The 20566-nt window shown below is 36.3% G+C and overlaps 1 protein-coding gene across 4 annotated transcripts in view; it reads right to left on the bottom strand.

Annotated features, from left to right (window-relative positions):
• The window catches only part of CCSER2 (coiled-coil serine rich protein 2), an 85301-nt gene that overhangs the window by 43345 nt on the left and 21390 nt on the right, over window positions 1-20566 (bottom strand). The window contains exon 4 of one of the 4 annotated variants that reach the window (XM_026069979.1): window positions 14832-15376. The exons of the other annotated variants lie outside the window; for them this stretch is intronic. Coding sequence (XP_025925764.1) covers window positions 15362-15376 — 15 coding nt within the window. The 3' untranslated portion in view covers window positions 14832-15361. Of the gene's footprint in view, window positions 1-14831; window positions 15377-20566 lie in introns of those variants that run through there. 4 annotated transcript variants of the gene reach the window in all.

Raw genomic sequence — 20566 nt, 5'->3', positions numbered from 1 at the left:
TGCTCAGAGTTTAAAAACAACTTTGTGAAGAGCAGATGTTAAATGACCTTAATTCAGCTCTCTTGTCACAGTGATCCAAAGTTCCTAACTTCACTCAAGGAAGGGGTTGGGGGTGAGGTGGAATCTATACTATCCAGATTTCAACCTTAGTTTAAATCTCAAGAGTCTTAGTGCTTCAACTCCTCTAAATGCATATAAAGATAGCCACAAAGTGATAAACTAGTCAATCACAATGAAAATATTTTTTCATTATGTTGAACCACAGTTAACGCAAAATTCATCTACTCTTAGCACTCCCAAAGGGTGAGACTGAGTAATGAAACTGAAAGTAAATAAAACTGCAGATACCAGGCTAACATTCCTCCTTCTCTTTGTGAATGTGCTCTCACATATCACAAAAACATTATTAAAAACATTCAAGTAGGACACAATGAAAAACAGATTATGAGTAAAGAAATGTATGCAGATTTATACTTCTGGCTAGAAACTCAAGAACAGTACCCATTGCAGCATATTTTGTATCAGCCCTTCTTTCAGCCAGGTAAGCCCCTCAGTCCTAAACATCAGTGGGCAAGGAATACTGTATCTTGCCATAAACAAGAAGGCAGGTTAAGCAGTGTAAAGCTTCAGAGACACAGGGTACCTGACCTGGATGAGTTATCGATGAGTTACTGGCCAGCAAAGGCAGCCTTCCAACTTGATTACTGAAGTGTCCTGTCCAGATCAACACACTGACGAGCGACCCTACTGCCTGCTTCACTATACCACATCACCCTCTTCAAAACCAACACCCAGCTGTATTTCGATCTCCACGCTGGTTCCCACTGCAAGGATAAAGCTAGAGAGCTGGTACTGTGCCTTTCACACCATCTCTCCCCCAAGACCTCAGCAAACAATGGAGGGTTTTAAAGACTGACTTAAAGCACTTCTGAACCACTTTCTTTAGTGCAGCAAGATAAAGCACAGGGAAGATTAATTTGCTAACAAATTATTGAGCAGAACTGTATCTTAACATTTTAAAGTTAATGCAATGCCAGCAGCAGAGATTTCTGTTTTATATCCATATCAAGAAGAGATGTATAAGTTTTCTTCTCTTGTTACAAGAGAGTAACTCTATGCAGTCTAATAAGGACAAGTATTCACAATCTGGAACGCTTACAAATTTTCTCAGTCATTGGCATACCCATTTTACAAAAAGGGACAAGACCCAATAGCAAGATATAGTTAATTGGTTAATTTTATTAACATGTTTTCTCCTATTGAATCTTTCAGGGGAAAACCAAATTCACTGCTTTACACCTCTGACATCTCTGTTAAATCCAAATGACCAGACACTATCTTCATAACACAATTTACTCTGTTACTATACTTGAGCAGGCATATAACCTAAGCCAGACTTGCTGCACACACTTACCTCAAATGGCTTTTTTTTTTTTTTTTTAAACTTGAGACAAGTATTTATGAAAACTTACTGATCTCTTCACCTTTGATACAGGGACATGAAATGGAGCAAGAATGTTTAAAGAATGCTTAAACCTTCTCAGCCAGCTTAAATCTGTTGAAGGTTTGTTTTTTTGTTTTTATCTTCTCCTTTCCTATGCTGAACCCTGCACTACCTATTATTCATCCTAATTGTTTTTCTTTTTAAGAATCCTTTTATAATCAAGAAGGGTGATGCCTCTATATTTCTTTAAATATGTTACCAAAGGCAGCATCTACTTTAGTAAGAAACAACACACAGCCTTTTAATGAGCTGGGAAATAGCACCTGAACACATTTCCTGCTGCTAAAGCAGCTTTGGTCTGGAACAGCAGCAAGTGAACACCTACAGTCCTTCCACACATTTTGTCAGCCAGCAGACTGGAATACTCCCAAGGTTTTGATGAGAACTTAAGGCTTCCAACAGCTTTTTTTGGCCAACAAAACTTAAAATATTCAGTTATCAGCATTAAGCTCTGCTGCCTTTTGTTTTTTAAATTGTGGTTCATATAGAGCCATTTCTAAAATTACAAGAAAAATGTCATGTTGCATAGGTATGCTAACTGTACAAGAAGAATGCAATAAAGAGTTAGTACTAATGGAATATATATTCCATCCAAAAATATACTCAGTCTGGTATACAGGAAAATGTAACTGTAGTGTGGGGAAAGTCAAACTAGCAGCAAGATGACAAAAACTGTCTCCCCATCCCTTCAGAATACCCATAGCAGGAAAACGGGGGTCATGACTGCAGATCTGCAGCTGCTAGGGCCATACTGCTGAAATGCCACGACAGGCAAGAGGGGCAGGACTTCCATCACAGAACCCAGAGCCCCTTTTACTTGATCATTCAAAGAAAGCTAAACTTACCAAAGTGATTATAACATACAGTACAAAGCAGATCACATGTCTAAGAAAATTATTAATGGTTATACAGCTCTAAAATTCTTCAGCTCTGTTCTCCTAAATCCCAGATAAGAGTCATAGCTTTAAAGTCGGCTATTAGATTCAGGCATTTCACATCTGCCTCTTTTCTAAGAGCAGAAATGCAGATTTATTTAGGTTTAACAGCCACATCTAAAGAAGATTCACGGGACCAATATTGAAAAAAAAAAATCACCAAATATTAAGTAAAAGAAATGTTTTGTTATTTATTTCTCACTGGATAACTTGATCAGTAAATATCTGACTAAACACTCGCATGCAGACCATCAATACACAGTAAAACAATGTTCACTTGGAAAACTATGCCTCTACTGGTTAAGCCTTTGTTAGATTTGCTTGGTCAGAGATGTATATGTGGAAGGGAAGAAGTTTAACAAGCATGTCTCTAAACCGTTGAGCAAATGCTCTTCAGCAGTCTTCTACATCCTTCCTACGCTGCCCACAAACAGACAAAGGACTACTGTATTTGATTACAAACAGAGGAAAAAGCCAGGMATATTTTAAGACTGCTACATAACATAAAACATTATATTTTACATTTCTGCAGGGGAAGCTATCTGTTGACTTGGGGAAAAAGTATGAGATGAAAATAGTTAACATTTACTTTTTTTGTAAGGCATTAGCAATACGGAAAGGTGGAAAAACTGAGATAGAACTACTTGTTTTGCCTATATTTCAAAATCCTACCTGAATACCATTACTATGTATAGCATTCTATGTATCTGGGGATCCTGTATTATCAGGACATTGTGAATAATAATAAAAACAATTTGTGAAAGCTTTCACAAAGAAACTGAAGCCATTTAAAGAAAATGTGGATTTAGTATTGAGGAGAATAAACAATGTAAATATTCACTACTTTTCATTTCCATTAATTTAAGTAATAATGGCCATTTTTAAAACAATTTTGCAAGACAGGTGCATTTGAGAGGAAAATTCAGTTTGTTAGTCAATAAATTATTTTTATCCTATGCTTACAACTTCAAAATTGGTATGAACAAGCATTATCTCTCTCTGTTGGGAAATTTAATGAAATGAACATAAATATTAAATTACAAGTGGCCAGAAATACATAAGAAAGTTAGAAACATTTGTCATTATTGTGTGGAAGCATTAAAAACCCCACAACATAAAAACACAATATCAAGAGTGATAACTCATAAACCTAGAAAAGCCACTTTATTATCTCTGTATCTGAACTCTGAAGTCTAATGATGTCAGAGCAGGATCAGCATCTGTGATGCCAAACATACATTTCTGTCAACAGCACACTTCATTATGTTTCCCTAATTATATATTCTGGAACCATGCTGGGGCAAACTCCATGCTAGAGAGCACAACTCTGAATATGAAGTTTTTGCAAGGGCTGGTCCACATGTGAATTGACTTAACAGTATTTCCCACTGCTATCTACTTGGGAAACAGATAATATGAAAGTAGATGTTACCAACACTATCTTGAAACAGCTGTAAGAAACCGGAGGTTTCGTCAACACAACATTAATACATATAAAAACTGTATTTACAGACTTCAGCTACTATTTTTATTACCATATAATGAACTAAAGTTAATTACATGGCAGTGACATTACTAATACATGTACTTAAAAGCTATTAAAACCATGAAGCTGCACTGGGTCATGAAATCAAACAGAATAGGAAGTAAGAAATTCTTCAAAAGGGCATCAGCTACAACCCTACAGAATATTAAATGTTTTGGCAGTTTGTTATTAAAGATTAGAGTAAGAGAAGAATCCTATTTTATTTAGTCAAAAGGAATAATGCATCTTCAAGCAGCACATAACTTCACAAGGCTGATTTAGCACTAGATGTTTCAAGATGGTACAACCTGGAAAGAGATTAAGTTTGGGACTACAAAATCCCAAATCAAACTACAGTCCTGCCCCCAAGCTCCCCCTCCAGAAAGGTTTTCAACTGAACACATGCAGTGCTTCGTTGACTCAATGTTTTTCCTATTATATTGCAGTGAGAAAGAGATGATCCATTACTACTGGAATAAAAACTGAATAAATTTAGAGCCCCAATAGCAGTGAATACTCACACTGTGTAAGGAGATGGAAAAGGACTAAATAAGGAGGAAAGGGTACAGGTTGGCAAACAACAGGTTTAGCAGGTTTACATCAGTGTTCTGCAAGTTCTTTCTGTAGTGACTGCCCTCAGGTGCTATATTTTGTCAAAGGTTAACTAAGCACACAGCAGCAGCTCACCCACAGCAGCTTGTCTTATCCATTTGTTGGATATGTACAGTTTAGCATCTCTTTCAAGAGGCGTAACAATATTGAGTTGTTACGAGCAATGCTTTGAAGATCAGAGGCACTGTCCAGCAGCTACTTTTACTGAAGCAGAACAAATTTAAAGTTCTACATAAATTGGTGTCCCACCCATCATAATGCACTGGAGTAGCAAAATATTCTTTTTAAAAGCTCTTTTCCTAAAAATTCCTCATGCAATGTATATTAGCTCTCTTTTCCACTCAGGAGCAATATTTTATAGTCCCCCAAGTAAGTTCAATTTAGCTTAACAGTTAGACCTAGGCAAGAGGTCTGAATATCAGCTTTCCCATTTCTTGAACTAAGGACATAACACTTGCAATAAATTACAGTGTGCCCAATATACAATAAATTACAATGTATCCAAATTAAAGATAGGTGTCTACATTTCCTTTTTATTAAATGCAAAAGATGTGTACCTGTGGAAACTTATAAAGCAATGTATATTATACTGGAATAAAAAAAAGGAAGGAATTCAGTGGTTAGGGTTGGTGTAGAAATACAAAACAATACCAGATAAGCCACCCTCAATCAAATCATTTTGGAGAGCGTTCACAGAATTGAAAAGGGCTTGAGCTCAGACTACCACTTAGCATTTTCCCTTCTCTTTTTGCACCTAAGGTTTTACATTGCTCAAAAAGCAACTGTGTTGGGGTAGTCATGAACTTTTAGTGAATAATAGGAATAATATTTTACCTTTTTCCACAGTTCAAGGTCTCAGATGTCAGTCATTGTTTCTACCTTTAGAAATTGGGTTGTTAAAGGAAAGCAGTTAATGATTATTATTACTGATTTACTGAGTTAGGGCTTGCTTCCAACAATAACCACATACACCTGAAAAATGGAAGTGAATGCTCACATGCAATTTAAGTATTCCATAGTGATTATTTAAATTGAAAGTGCATACAAATGTCTTCAGCTTGATTTGCTGTATACCCTGATTTCTGAAGCCTATATGCACAATTTTTTTGTTCGGTTTTCTTGCCCAAAAGAGCATAAAGAGCATTTACATATAGACCATTCAACACAAAAGACTAACTTGCTAACTTGCTTCAAACAGCAAAAATATTAAAAGGGGGGGCATTCCACTTTGAGGGGAAAAATGAAGCTATATAGAAAGTATTTCTAGAGACTCAACATTTCATAGCATTTAGATGAGTAACATTCTATTATTACAGCAAAAGATGTCATGTGTCATCTATAGCATCAGTATGTAAATAACTTTCTGGCATGTCTCTGATATTAATATTCACCTACTACATTCCCAGGTTACTGACAGTACATTTATAAAAGCTTTATCTGACATTAAAGTAATCTAATTTAGTAAAAACTTTATTGTTAAAACTGGCTGAATATTATAAAAGGTAAACATGCTAGACTATTTCCAGTAGATACCTTCTAATTTGTTTAAAGAATTAACACAATAGCAATTACAGATCACTGTTGAATTACAACATCTGTTACAGCATGTTCTATTTATCTAGTTACACTTTAATCTCTTTGTACAAACAAATTGCTAGTAGGTTAGAATCAGACTTCAGGCTTGTATTTAGTTATTCTTACAGTGCCACGAGATATTCCTTTTGATGAAAATGTATTATAGGAAATATCAGTAATAACCAGCATTTTATGACTTCCAGTATTTAAAGGTGATTTAGTTACTCATAACTCTGTCAGTCTTTACAGTCAATTAGGCTAAAATTTTCTATGCCTTCCTCAAGCTGATTCTAACTTTTCAGTAAGAGAGTAAACAGTTTCTTGGAAATTGTTGAAAAAGAAGCAAATTTCATTTGTTTACATAAACTTTTTTTTTTTAAAACAGCTTTTACAATTTTTACAATGAAAAGTTCTCATATACACATCCCCTGGAGGAGAAAGCTTGACATTTATATTTCTCTGACAGTTCTCTGGAACAGGGATCCCAGCTTGCATCAAAGCTTGGTATGAGTATCCAACTTAAAAGACACTGAAAAACTAATCAACCAATCAGAATATTTTAAGAGGTGGCTTACAGAATGGCATTTAAGCCATTCCAACAATAAATAAATACAAATAAAAAGCTCTCCCAGTGGAATTCTGTCAGACTTAAGAGTCTCCAAAACACCAGAATTACTGTTATAGGCCTTTAAGATAACTACTATCACGAGAAACACAAACATTTTAAAAATACAGTTTTACATACAAAAGCAAGTCTTAGAAAAAATAGCATTTCTGTTAGTATTACAACATTCTCTGAAAACTTAGAAGAGCAGTTGACAAAGTCACTAAATCATTTAAAGCAGACAGGTGTCCCCACATTCCACAAAATCAGTCAAATATCTCGGTCAGAAGACACCCACATTCTTTTTCTACTGCCAAAGAGACCCTATTAAAAAACAACCCTTTGGCCTCTACATTACCATGGCAACAAAGCCACAGCACAATGTTTAACATGAGTCTAATGCTATGGCAATAGATATATTACTACAAATTCAGCAATATTCATTTTGCCAAATATGATCATAGAGGAGGAAAGAATAATCAGAAGCAAGTCCCCCTAAATAAAAGCCTCTGGAAACAACAGATGATGCAAGGGATAGCACTGGGAGAGAGAGCTTCATTTCCAGTCCAGTGGTAAAGGCTCTAGGAAGTAGCTACTGGTTTCAGGCTGTTTTCTCAGCTGATGCACCCAGCAATGGAGCCACCACATTGGCAGCCTCAGAAGAACAGAACGAACATTGCGTGGAGAGATATCTTACACATCCTTCCAATGCAGAAGACGACACTTCAGAACAGGACTATGGTAGTGCATTGTACCGCTCTTTGTATCTTGTATTGCAACAAACCCTGTTTCAGAAATTCCCCATCCTATCTCTTAGCAACAAATAAAGTTCTTTTTGAGATCACATTACTCCAAAAATTGTGGATAAGATAGCTGAACAGACATTGTACCTTTTGTCACAAATTTCCTCCAGTCCAACAGGCTTAAAAGTTACTGAATAAGAAAAGCCTCTTCTGTTATTATTTTCAAAGTTAAGAAAAATGTCACCATGCTGCCTCGATACCCATTGCAGCAATCCAACAGAACAGCAAAGCCCGGCTGCTATACAAAGCAGCTAAGCCAGGGCTGAATGAGAGGCTAGCCACAGAATACCTAGCTTCTAGGCTTTACCGGGAAGAGGTAGTATAGAGAGCACAGAGATTATTAAAAAACAAAACAAATAAAAAACACTCAAACAGAAGTTAATTCATAGGACGTTAGTTTTGAACAACAGAAAAGCACAAAGAAATAAAAGATAACTTTCAAACTACTGTTTTGTGAAGAGAAAACTAGGTATGTTCCCTTCGATCTTCAAAAACACCTACTGTCAAAATGAACTTAGCCTACCTGCTTTTGCTTTGCCTAAACAGGAGGGTTAGATGTGGTGCATCAGAAAGGCAAACCCTCCAAAAACCTGAGGGAGGAGCGGAGCTACTGCTTTTGCAGTCATTCCTCCACAACCAGCATTCTTGGTGATAAGCATCAGAGGAAAATGAGAAAAGTGTACTTTTCCTCGGACTAGAGATATGCATTAGATTTCTCCTTTTCTTTTGGCTATAACACTGCAGCTTTTCTTAGATTATATTTTCATTACATGCAATATTGTATCCAAATATCTTTGTATTTAAAGGATACAGCAATAATTCTACCAATATGGCAGAAATACCCAAGCAAAAAAAAGTAACAAGAACACCACCATTTTTCCAACCTTACATTAATTATTCATACTGTTTCTTTCTGTATGATCTACAGCCATCATAAAAAAAGCATTAAGACAGCAAAGCATTCCAGATGAACTGTACTACTAGTTCCTAGGAATAGGAATCAGTAGGCCTGTCTCTGCATTTCTGTGTTGATAAGACCACTCGGATGCTTCTGGCACGAAAATTAAATACTACAATCAACATGTTGTACTTTCAAAACAGAATGCCTTTTGTTGTCTATATGGCTCATACACCTGACAAACTAAGGATCACTGCAGTGAATTGATATATTTTTGGAAGATAAAGAAAAAAAATATGCTGCACTTATAAAATTCTCTATACTTTAACATTTGAAATGCGAAGAAGTTATACTACTTCCCATCTGAAAGTGACTCATATCTTTGTAGCGTCAAAGTGTATTACAAGACTTATGCTCAGCTAAAGGAAGAATACTGTTTCTTATTTGAAATGTTCCTTTGCAAATAAAAATCTATGTGTATTTTAAGTTCTGACAGATCAGCAATTTTAGATGCACAGAACTCCATAGACATTTTCACACTCGTTTTCTATACAGTTGTCTGTGTTGCATTTCTTCTGATGAGACTTGAAATTAAGAGTGTTTTTTTCATAAACAAGATACTTCAGGAGAAAAGGAAGAAAACAAAAAGCGCATGGAGAAAAGTTCAACAAGCGGAAGATAAGCACGAGTAAAGGGAGCGAAGTAAGGAAGGAATCTCTCCAAGAAACTCAAGTAAGTGAAAGGTTTGAAGGCAGTATAGAAATTAGCAAAGTATCATTTCAGGTACTTGGAAGAAAGCAAGCAGAAAGTAGCTTTAAAAACACACAAACATTGAACCAATTCGATGGGCAACTCAATCATCTGGAGGGCAGGGAAAGGAAAATTGCAAAAGTAAGTGACATATGATTCAAGGCTGACAGTAGGGAGGAGAAGAAAAGACTTCTAAGAACTATTTTCAGCATTGGGCAATACATTGGATAGGGACAGAGCAAGGATGAATAAATGGGAATTGAATACAAATCTCAAAAAAAGGTGACATTAAGTAAAAACTGAATAGGACTGGTCAGTGAAGGAAGAAACCTGAGACAGAAAACTTGTTTTACATTGAATGGACAACTGGGCATCAGGGAGGGGAAAAAAAGCCACATATCGTGATATAGACCAAAGAGAAAAAACTCTAAACAAAGTCATAAGAGCAGAGGAAATCACATAGGGAAGAGAGAAAAAAAACAAGGATAGAACTCTGCAGGATAGAAAAAACATGAGATAGGAAGAGCGTTACTTTAAACGCTGTACATCGCAAGTCACATTAGAGATAACTAAGCCCAACATCCAAACAAGTATTGCATTTTTTTCATGCCCTACAAGGAGAGTTGCCATGACTACAAATGCAATAAGATCTTTGTTCTGAATATGCAAGACATTTGATGTTTAATTATTAGATATAACAGTCTTCAATAAGCCTTTGTTATTGTTGAAAATAGAGATGCATTGTATGTTCTACCTAGGTTTACTCTAAGTAGACGGGAAACAAGTATTAGTTTACATAACTACCCACTATACCTTAAGAAGTGGCTATGTTTACTGCTTAAGAAAATCTTTTTTTTAAATCAGCTATCAAAAATGCTTAGGTCTGAGATTCAACAGCATGGTGATGAGAGAGAAAGGGAAGAGAAAACAGAAATATTAACTGTCCTGTCGAGACTTCACCAATTCACATGCAACACCACTTTCCAAGTATGCAATGCACGGTACATCCGCAGCCACAGAAAGCATTCCTTCACTGCCACCTAGCCTCCGGTAGTGAATCTACAAAAATGAAATTGGGCAGGCGGGGAAGTGTTCAGTTCATCTTCCTGCAGAAATCTAGTAAAGTTGAAGAACATTTTGTTAATTCCCCTCCCCCCCTTTTTTTTTTAATAGGCAGATGTTTTTAATACAAAGTATCTGGTTTATTATTTAGAGCGCAATAATAGAAAGCCATCAACAGTAAGTGTAAATTATAACATAGAAATAACGGGAGACTGAAGGAATGTAGTCCTTTTTACTCATTGCTTCCAGCCTATTTTCAGAAAAGTCTACCATTATCAGAAGTTTAGCATTACTTTTACAGTTTACCTACAAGTAATGGAACATTTTAAATTATAAAGCAGTAAGTAATTGCTACTGGTTCTATTAATTGGCAAAAAATTATTGAGAATGATTAAGTCTCTACTGACTCACACTTATATTAAAGCTGTCAGGCTCATCTTTCAGGAAAATAGTGAGCAATACCACCTTCAGAATCAGGGAAAAAATACCTATTTAATTTAAGTAGTTTGTTTCCTCAGACTTCAAGGTTATCAGACATCTTGGATAATGGGTCCCCTGCTCATTTCTAGGCATCAATAAAGACAAACCAAGGATCTCCTCCTTCAGCTCCCAAAATGCATCTGAGTTTGGTGTTCCAGCCTCTTCGTCGGGATGGGCATTACCCGTGTATTTGAAAGATACTTAACACATGAAATATCAAAATCAAGCTATATTAATTTCAGAATTCAATTATAATACAACAATATTATATCAGTGAGACTGAGCTGAGAATGGAATCAAAACATAACCTCAAAATTTGGAAGAGAACCATGTGCACAGTTGCTACCAGAGGTCAGTTAAGCTTTTTCTACATAGTAAGTTTTAATTATACTCTAGCTGGATTTTAGCATAATCTGAATAGGACTTGTTACACAGCATTAGTGTGCTCAATTCTTGTACAGGCAGCTTAACACATTTGTTTCTAATTAACGCCCCCCCCAACACACACACACACAAATATCTCCTAGCTATTTTCTATTAATTCTGTTTTGTCGAATCTTTCTTTAGATGAACTGCTATCAACACAGGAAGTGTCCTGGCACTTACTTGCACAGTTGCAAAAATATTAACCCACTACATGATCCTGACATATTTCAATAGCGTGAATGACCCAGGTGCACAAAAAGGCTGAAATGCTGTTCACTCTAGTGCGGAAAAAGCGGCCCTTTGTTACGTTTCCAGTCTCGAGGAGCATGACAATCAAAGTCATACGAGGGCGCCTTGCAGTTGAGTATCAATATGGCCTAATCACTATATTAAGTGTTCTTAAAAATAAATAAATAAGACTTCCTATCAAGTTAAAATGTACCCTGTATTTAGAACTGGGGAGATGGTAAAACTGAAACTTGGCGGATACATTTCATTCACAGTGAACAAATCGGTGTGTCCTACAAAAAACAATTGACCCTAAAATGTATAAGACACTTGTCCCCTAAATTTCTGATCTTTAGCAATTTGGGGGGGGGAAGGGACACGCAGGGGGGTGTCAACACTAGCATTCTTATAACTTAATATAGCAACGCAACTTTGGATAAAAAAGCAAAAAAGAAAGATGAGAGTGTGCGCTAATCTAGGGGCTTTAAACCAAATTATCTATAAAATGTTCAAAAACCTGGTTGGATATTAATATGTCTTATTTTACATATTCTAAAAAAAATTTGCTTTTCTTGTTTATGCTGATAACTTAAAAAAACTACTCCAAGAAGTTTAAGACTCCACTCTTCTCTTTGGGTACATGCTTACCTGCTCGATATGGTTTCAAGACTTGCTAGGTGTAAGGAAAATAATGCATCATATTTTTAAAAATTCAGCAATACAGAGCTATGTGAAGTACACTAGAGTAATTACAAAGATTTTTCGTTACAGAAAAATCATGCCACTTGTTAGTATAAAGAAAAAACTGAAATAAATTCACTTTAAAATATAACATTGGATATGCAGAGTTACCAACTCATACTGGACACCACACTTACAAGCTTATGAAATACAAGAGCAGCTAATTGCTACCAGTACTTATTTCAGTATTTCACGGAACAACATAACCTCTGCTGTTCTCTCTACCTTACAAATTCAAAGTTGTCATTAATGGCTACCACAGTGAAACATGGGAGTACAAGTGAAGTTGCCTTGCTTGATTTTACTGACCAAAACAGCATGAGAAGATTTACTGTGTCAGTTCTGAATCAAACTGCTTGCAAAGGCACGTATGCTTCCCATCCCAAAGGAAAAAAGGTAATTTGCCGTAAAAGCTTGTTCACAAAACGTCAGCCTCTCAGAGCAACACCACAAGAGATTTGTGCCCAGGAACATAATCATATAACCTCTCGATAACACTTGACAGCGGGGACACGTACATCACACAAGACAGACACAAAAGCCATCTCATTAAGCAACTCAGTTTCTCACTACCTCCCATTGCTGGAAGAGTTAGGCTCTAAGGTTGCTGACTGCAGTGGTGGTGGGAGAGCTGACAGTTGCTGTTGTCAATATGAAGACAACACCTCTAAAATCATGACATTTCCTACAATGCCATGAGCAGGGCAAATGACATGCTTTCATGACATTTAGTATCAATGCCACGAGCAGAAAACTGGCTGTCAGCAAACTCCTGTGAAAAAATGATCAAGGAACACTGCTAACAAAACATACTGAAACGAGTATGTACTCTTAATTCAGTATTAAGACAAGTAATAATTGTGGACTGAATTTTACATAGCAGTCAAACAGTTTTCTACTAAAATTGTAACTGTGGACATGTTTACCAAGGATGCTCTTATCCTAAACAACATGTCTGTATTATCTGTTCATAATGGAGACTAAATGCAAAGAGGTGACACTTAACTAGCCTTTGAAACGAGAAAGCCTGACCTTCAATTCTTCTCCAAACAAACAGAGAAATCATTTTCCAAATATAAGTTTTTAGGCCTGAGGATATGAAAAACTAATGCCAGAGATTTCTCTATTGTCATATTGGAAAAAATGCAGGCAATTGTATCACTCTAGTGAGAGCTATGAAATTAGAACAGTACAATTCTTCAGCTGAATCCTCAGCTTCATTTTTTCCAGCTTCTGCAACATGGCGGGAGATGTTATGACAAAAGAACACAGAACTCTGATATGATTGTATTAGCTTAAATGGAGGTTACCAGCAACATTACCTTCAGATAAAGAGAAACACGCCAGTGGAAAAATGCCTTTCTAGGCTTACATCTGTATTAGACTTTAATTCCAGAATCACTGTATTTCTGAGCAGGAAAAGGGAAGTTTGAACCACTTTACAGAGCAAGACAATTGCCACAGCTCTTTCTCAAGGACTTTCTAAGCAGAAACAACAGCTTATCAAGCTCATGTGTTTCCAAGAAATCCTTTTATATCACAAATTCAGACCTGATGCTTGCTATTATCTCAAATGTATCAGTAAAAGCTAAAATCTCACAAAAGACTACCTGGGCTACTCTGATATCCGTTGCCAAGAAAAATCTTGACCTAGAAACCCAAAAGTCATGCTTTCAGGTAAAGCAGCATGAAGGACCAATGCATTACCCAATCTGTCATGCAGGACAGGATTTCTTTGGCACTGAAGGGAAAAAATGAAAATTCTGTGCAGAAGCAGAAAATACAAAATTCTGAACTGTCATTCCACATTAGTGATGTTATGTGCAATATAGTTCTGCCCATAAAAACTGTGACCAGTACACAGGCCGCAGAGGGAATTGTAGAAAGGGGTACAATATAAATTGCAAAGTATCTGACACCCTCTGGGACTGCTCTTGGTTGCTTCCTGGTATGTTCACAGATATTTTGTTGTTTCCTACAATAAGTCGGCATCCAATTAGACAGATGTGGCACTGAATTTCAGTCACTACCCATACTGATCTACATGTCTGTCTCAGATGATTTCTGAAGTGCATTTTATCCTTGGTGTGTTTGAATACCTTCCAGGTAATAGGCAGATAACATTTCCTCCCTCTACACTGGCACTACGTTCCCACAGTCTCATTACTCTGAAGTACTAATAAATTCTAATATGTATTCACAAAACAAATCATTAACTACAGCATGAGATTGCCCGGTTTCTTCCCCTGTGGTCAAGTTACGCCACAACAGTGGTCAGATAAACTTGGCAGCAGCAAGGAAAACTAAAACGTGTAGGGGTTCACAGACATGTTGTGCAGCTACTTCAAAATCGAAGTTAGTCTAAYGCAGGTATGACCAAGTCCACCAAGATGAGAGCCATTGTACTTAATTAATACTGTCAGACTGAAACAGTAATGCCTTCTTTTCAACCTCACTCCTGTACTAAAGTACAGAGCATCTAGATTCCCATAGCAGAAATTTCAAAGTCTGCAATTAGTCCTTGCTACACCAATTTCTCTAGCAAAACAAACAAACAAAAATTTAAAAAGTACAAACACAAAATTTAAAGCTTATATTTATTAATATCATAATGATTTCAGCTCAGAGATAGCACTGATTGAGGTGAAAATTTTGAGACTGACAGTAAACATTTTCAGATTTCAGGCACAGAACAAAATCAGACCCTTCTTAAACACAACTGAAGTACCCAAAGCCATAGGAGGACACAACGCAAATAATTCTATTAATATACTGCATTTTCTAGCCAAAAGACTATATAAAGGATATTATAATTTAGGAAAACACTAAGAAAAGACATGCATTCTAATAAAGGAGAATATGCAATTACAATCAAAACTGTTCATTTGAATACAGATGGCCAAAGAAAATCCTAAGTAAAATGTTCCCCCCCATTTTTTTTAAAACCTTTTCCTGTGCTTAGAGAAAGATCTTTATTGTTCTTTGCTGAACCACGTTAAGATTTTGGAGAGAGAGATTTTAATCTGTTTTAGAAAGTTTTACGTACAGTCTGGATAAAGAAAAATATTGCCAGTAAAAGTCAGTTTTATGAAATAAAGCAATCCACGAAAGCAGTTTTGCTTCAGTRACATCGAGGCAACTTCTATACACTCAAAAGTTCATTCATTTAACCTTCGAAGAATGGTGATTTAGAATATATGCTTTCTTGGGAGAGAAGATCAGGAAACACTATACTGAAATGAACACAAATTAAATGACTGTAAATGTTTAATTCTATGATAGAATCAAACTGAAGAACTTCTACAACAAATATAATTAGTAGTATCCATGGACAGTAACAAAGTAGCACGGCATTTGCTTTTGACACTTAGATATTCTAACTCTGCCTCGTTTCCTTCCATTAAAACAGATTGAAAACCAGCCCAGCTGCACTCCTCTAGCAAATGACAACCAAAGGATAGAGAGCATGCGACACAAAAAATGAAGAATGAAGACGTGCTTTGAAGAAACACTTCCTATTTGCTGGAAAGAGACAGAAAGGGGTCTGGGAAGGAGTCATGTCAGCATTTTTCTACTGCCTAGATTAGAGCTGCGATAGGCTGGGAATAAGTCATAAATTTAGACTGATCAAGAGGAAGGATTTCTTGAGCATGAGGTACAAATGTATCAAGAATGTAATACATATATTGATGATAACATCAAGTATGCTTATTCATTTTTAATGCATCCATTATTCTAAAGACAGACAAACAGACTCCATGAGACTCACTCAAGCTCACAAAGAAGTCTAGAAGATCAGGAATTGAGATTTCTCCAGTCAAAGTGTCAAAAGCATAGATTACTTAGCTATTTTATATATTAATCACAAGGATGCTAATTCACCAATGAATAAAAATAACTGGTTGATTCTCTCTCTCTGGGAAAAAAAATGCAAAAGAGCCAAGGGGTGCGCAAGTCTCTCTCAGCTGGAACCTTGTCACTGACAGAGGATTCTAATACCAACTTGCAGACAGAAATGCAAACACAAGAACAGGAGAAAAAAGCCTYAGATGCTGGAAATCTAGAGACTTCAGTGATGGCTTACATAAAGATGTCATGCAACTCTAAACACACTTAAGTGTCTTTGGTCAATAATAAAATTAAGTATATATTCTTTCACAAAAAACACAGTCTTTATTTCAAAGCAGTTTTTCTAAAAAGTTCTCTTTCAAATTTACCTTCAGCTTCTTAAAATCTTGGATATTTTCCACATGTGACATGAGAAGCAGAGAGAGAGGAAACCCCCCCCCACACACACACACACAAATTTCAGTTAGCTCATTAGACAARAACTGCTTTTTCCCCCCACTGGAACCTCTTAAAAGAATGAAAATGAAGGTCTGCAAGACCTTCTGAATACTCCACACTGAATAGCTCAATAAATCAACCACTGCTTGTGATGAAAAACTTCCTAAGAATACAAGCATTTTGCATTTTAAGTATACTATTGCAACTAGGTAAATTGTGTTCAAGTCTGTAAACACCACTTTTAATTCAAAAAGATTTTCTGCTAAAAATGTGACCAAACATATTCTATAGTGCTGCTAGCACAGTATGGAGGCTCAACATTTATCTCTTTGGAATTAACATTGCAAATTCATACCGTTTCCAAAATAATTTCAGCATCTTTACAATAGTATTGCATGGCTCCATCAAGAGAAAACACTGGTGAAGAGATGTCATATTCTATTTGATTTCAGCAAGTATTGGAATATTTCACATGGTGAAATTCGAGGTGTTCGCTTAAAGTCACCCACATACTACTTGCTTTAAAAAAAACTTATATATCTGAAGTGTTGCTTTTGTCCATATCTGTACACTATCTTAAGCTTATTTTTACTTGTATTTGTATTACAGGTGTGACAAAACAGTCCTAAATGGGTTTTCAAAGTCCAGTTTCTCATAGAACAAGAACTGTGGCTTTGGCATTAATACGCCGAAGAGACCATACGACTAAAGAAAGGAAGATGTGTGGATGACACTCTTTACTCTGGAGAGGTAAAAGTATTAGAAGTATTCACCTTAAAACTCTCCATTCACTTGACTAGTTTTCCATAACATACAGTTCTGGTCTCATGCATGAAATACCTTTCTCTTTCCTCTGGCTGAGATCAGGCAAGAATATCAAAAAACCCAACAGATGAAATGCAAATTGTTATACCAAACTGCTGTCATTTGAAAAGTCAAGATGGTGATTTAAAGCTTACTATAAAGTCATTCTGAGAAGGAAATTACTTTAAAAAACAGTAAGTAATTAATATGAAATTACTTGTAAATAACTAAATTACTGTAAGAGAATCCTGAGTAATACAGATTGAACACAATACAATAATCTTAGCTATCTTAGCAAGTTTACTTTTTTTTCCTCTAATAAGGGGAAATATTTAAATTTTACCAGCATAATTCAGTGCAAGTACCTAAACTTCTAGAACTGGAAGGCATTCTGCCCAGTCTCAAAAGCTAATTCAAAAATCTATCTTTCCCAAGCTTCAACCACAAAGGGAAAAAGACAACCAAAAAAAAAAAATCTCATGAGATCTATTTCAAAATCTCATGTGATCAAATTCAAAAATACCCTGGAGAGTAGAGAAAAGAATGTAACAATTTCAGACTTTGTGGCTGAAATCCTGGCCACATGTCAACAAATGACAAAACATACATTCAGTTCAATGAGATCAGGATTTCATCCCACAAGCAATTAAATTCTAAGCAAAGCAGATAAAACCCATCTGCCTCTTCAAGAAGGATTTCAATTATTGTCCCATAATCCTGTATCCTTATAATTAATTGCTCACTCTGTATATACCCAGAATACTGGCTTGCTTTATTCCAGTAAAAATTAACACAGCAGAAATATGAATATTGTTACTAGGGCCCATATTAATAAAAAAGAGCTTTTCTGTCTTTTCCCAAGCCAGGGTCTCAATATGACCTGATAATACAAAGAACACTCATAAAAGCTCCCTGTCTAAACCAGCTTATAAGCACAAATAAAATTGCTTTAAAAAAAATTCTTATTCTCTAGAGAACATTAAAGAAGCAAGCCAAAGCTAGCTGAAAATCTTCAACTTGAATTTTTACTTCTTGTTGACTGTTATGTACTAGAATATTACAGTTTCTTTAAAAAAAGTACATACCTCAAAACAATCCCAACAATGATGGCTGTATTAGCTATTATATTCTCAATGTAAATAGGAGCTTGACTTTCCCCCAAAAAAGCTTTAGTCTGAACAAATGCATAATACAGCTTGTTTCTCATGTGTCTACTTGCTAAAACAGATAGGAGAAAACAGCTCCAAACCACATTGTTACAGCAAAAACTGCTTTAATATCTGTTAAGCAGAGGAGTGATGAGAGTCCAGTTAGGCAATATGCTTTAGGCTATATTGATTCTACGTATGTTGACTAGTATTTCCAGACAAAATAAATGAAAACAAAAGTTTAGCAACATTGATATACCAAGACTAGACTATCTGGGGGGAAGAGCCTGAAATATCTACCACAAGCTGTTAGTTTTAGTACAAGTTCTCATTCCAAGAAATAGGAAAAAAACAACACTTGTCTACTGCATTCTGTGAAGTCAAATGAAACTTCAGTCCTAAGCAGCTATTTCAAAGGTCATTGTGGAAATCCAACATTCTGTTTTAAGTGATGTGCAACTAGCAGACACTACTGAGTGAATGCTAACTCTCACCAGCTGCTAAATGAATAAGCACAAAAAATATCCCCCCCCCCCCAAATAAAACAGAATTCAGCTTTAGGAACCAAGAACTCCTAAAAACTTTTGTTTCTGTTCTCTTTCTGTAAATTTTAAGCGTTTGGGGGGGTGGTTTGTTTTGTTTGTTTTGTTGTGAAGAAAATTGCATTATAATTGTAAGCACAATGCAAATCTAGAGACACAGCATATGTGTAGAACCATATTAGGCTTTTTCCTTTTGCAATCTAACTCTTAAAAATTTTGTTTGCAAGGCTTTTTCCTTTGCTTTTAAATAACTATAATCGAAAGCTACTCATTCAGTGGCAGCAGAATGAAGAGACACTTTAATTAAAGCCCTTAATTGGTCCCTGTCCTAAAGCTAGCCAGGAACAGAATGGATGAAAGCCCATACAAAAAAAGAGCAACAAAAATTGTACCTTGCATTGTTGAGCAGCTTTCCCCCAACAAACAGTAAAGCAGCTAGGAGGTGTTGAAGGAGGTTGCTGAAATACAGGACATGAGCAAACAGTACAACTGAACACAGGTGAGAATACATGTAAACAAATATTGTCTATGATACTAATTTAGAGCCACCACAACTGGTCTGCTAGGCATCAGCTCTCTTGCACAGAATTAAGCATCTGGTGCTAAGCAGCAAAAACCAACAGCTGAAAAGAGTGCAAGAAAAGCAAAGGAACCAATCAATTAAAAAACTGAAAGGAAGACGACTTCTTAGAATCTTAACCAATTGATTCGTTGCCTTGAAAATTGGAAGTGATACACAAAAGTGGGGATAGGGAAGGAAATCATTTTCTGTTACAGAATTAGAAAATAAAAGCATCTTCATCCAGACAAGCTCTCAAAAGAAAGGATACCCTACTTAGCTGTAAGTATCCATCACATTGCCTTATGAAAGGTTATTTAGATTTGTGTAACTGTCAAACCTGCTCCACTGGATTGCACATTTCCCTCTATCACTGTCGATTCACTTAGTGAAGAATAGAGGGGACGTCCCAAAAGAGGACAAATTTATTTTTCCTGTGACCTTAAAACCACACCCAACTGAGACTAGCAAAAAGCTCTCCTCTTTTCTCCTCCCCAAAAAGCAACAAGACAGCTCGGTAGCCAACAAGCTCCTTCTGTTGACTTTCCATTCTACTCCCCATTCTTGCTGTCATTCCAGAAGCCTAGTTAAAATACCCTCAGCAAAATCTGCATTACCAAAGATGGTCAAGCCACCTCTTATCTAAGGTGACCCAACAGTAGCTGCACTGCTGTCTATCACAGAAAAGCATTTAACATTGATGCTAAGGATGATACAGACTACAAAACAAACCACACAACAGCAGGATGACAACCAGCCCCACTGCTGGAAGCCCCCATGTCGCCAAGGCTCTCACAGCTACTCACACCAGCCTGATGTCAGGGAACTCCAGAACCGACTATGTGCTTTGGAGATTTCCCTGGGAACATTAATTCCAAGGGCCAAACTGGCATCGGCTCCAGCACTCAAAATTCTGAAGTCTGACTCTTTTACGAATTGAATCTTGACACACAGATATTAACCGCCTTTGCCCCCACCACACTAGGGGATAGAAATCAGCATAATTTGGTCATGTATCTCCCAACAATTAAAACATCTGATATGCTGACTAATCACAATAATCATTCTCAAAGTCTTCAAAGT

Source organism: Apteryx rowi, unplaced genomic scaffold (assembly GCF_003343035.1).
Source record: "Apteryx rowi isolate R43461 unplaced genomic scaffold, aptRow1 scaffold_30, whole genome shotgun sequence".
Taxonomy (NCBI): Eukaryota; Metazoa; Chordata; class Aves; order Apterygiformes; family Apterygidae; genus Apteryx; species Apteryx rowi.
The sequence above is the reverse complement of the archived record's forward strand: the minus strand, read 5'-3'. Positions and strand labels throughout refer to the sequence as shown.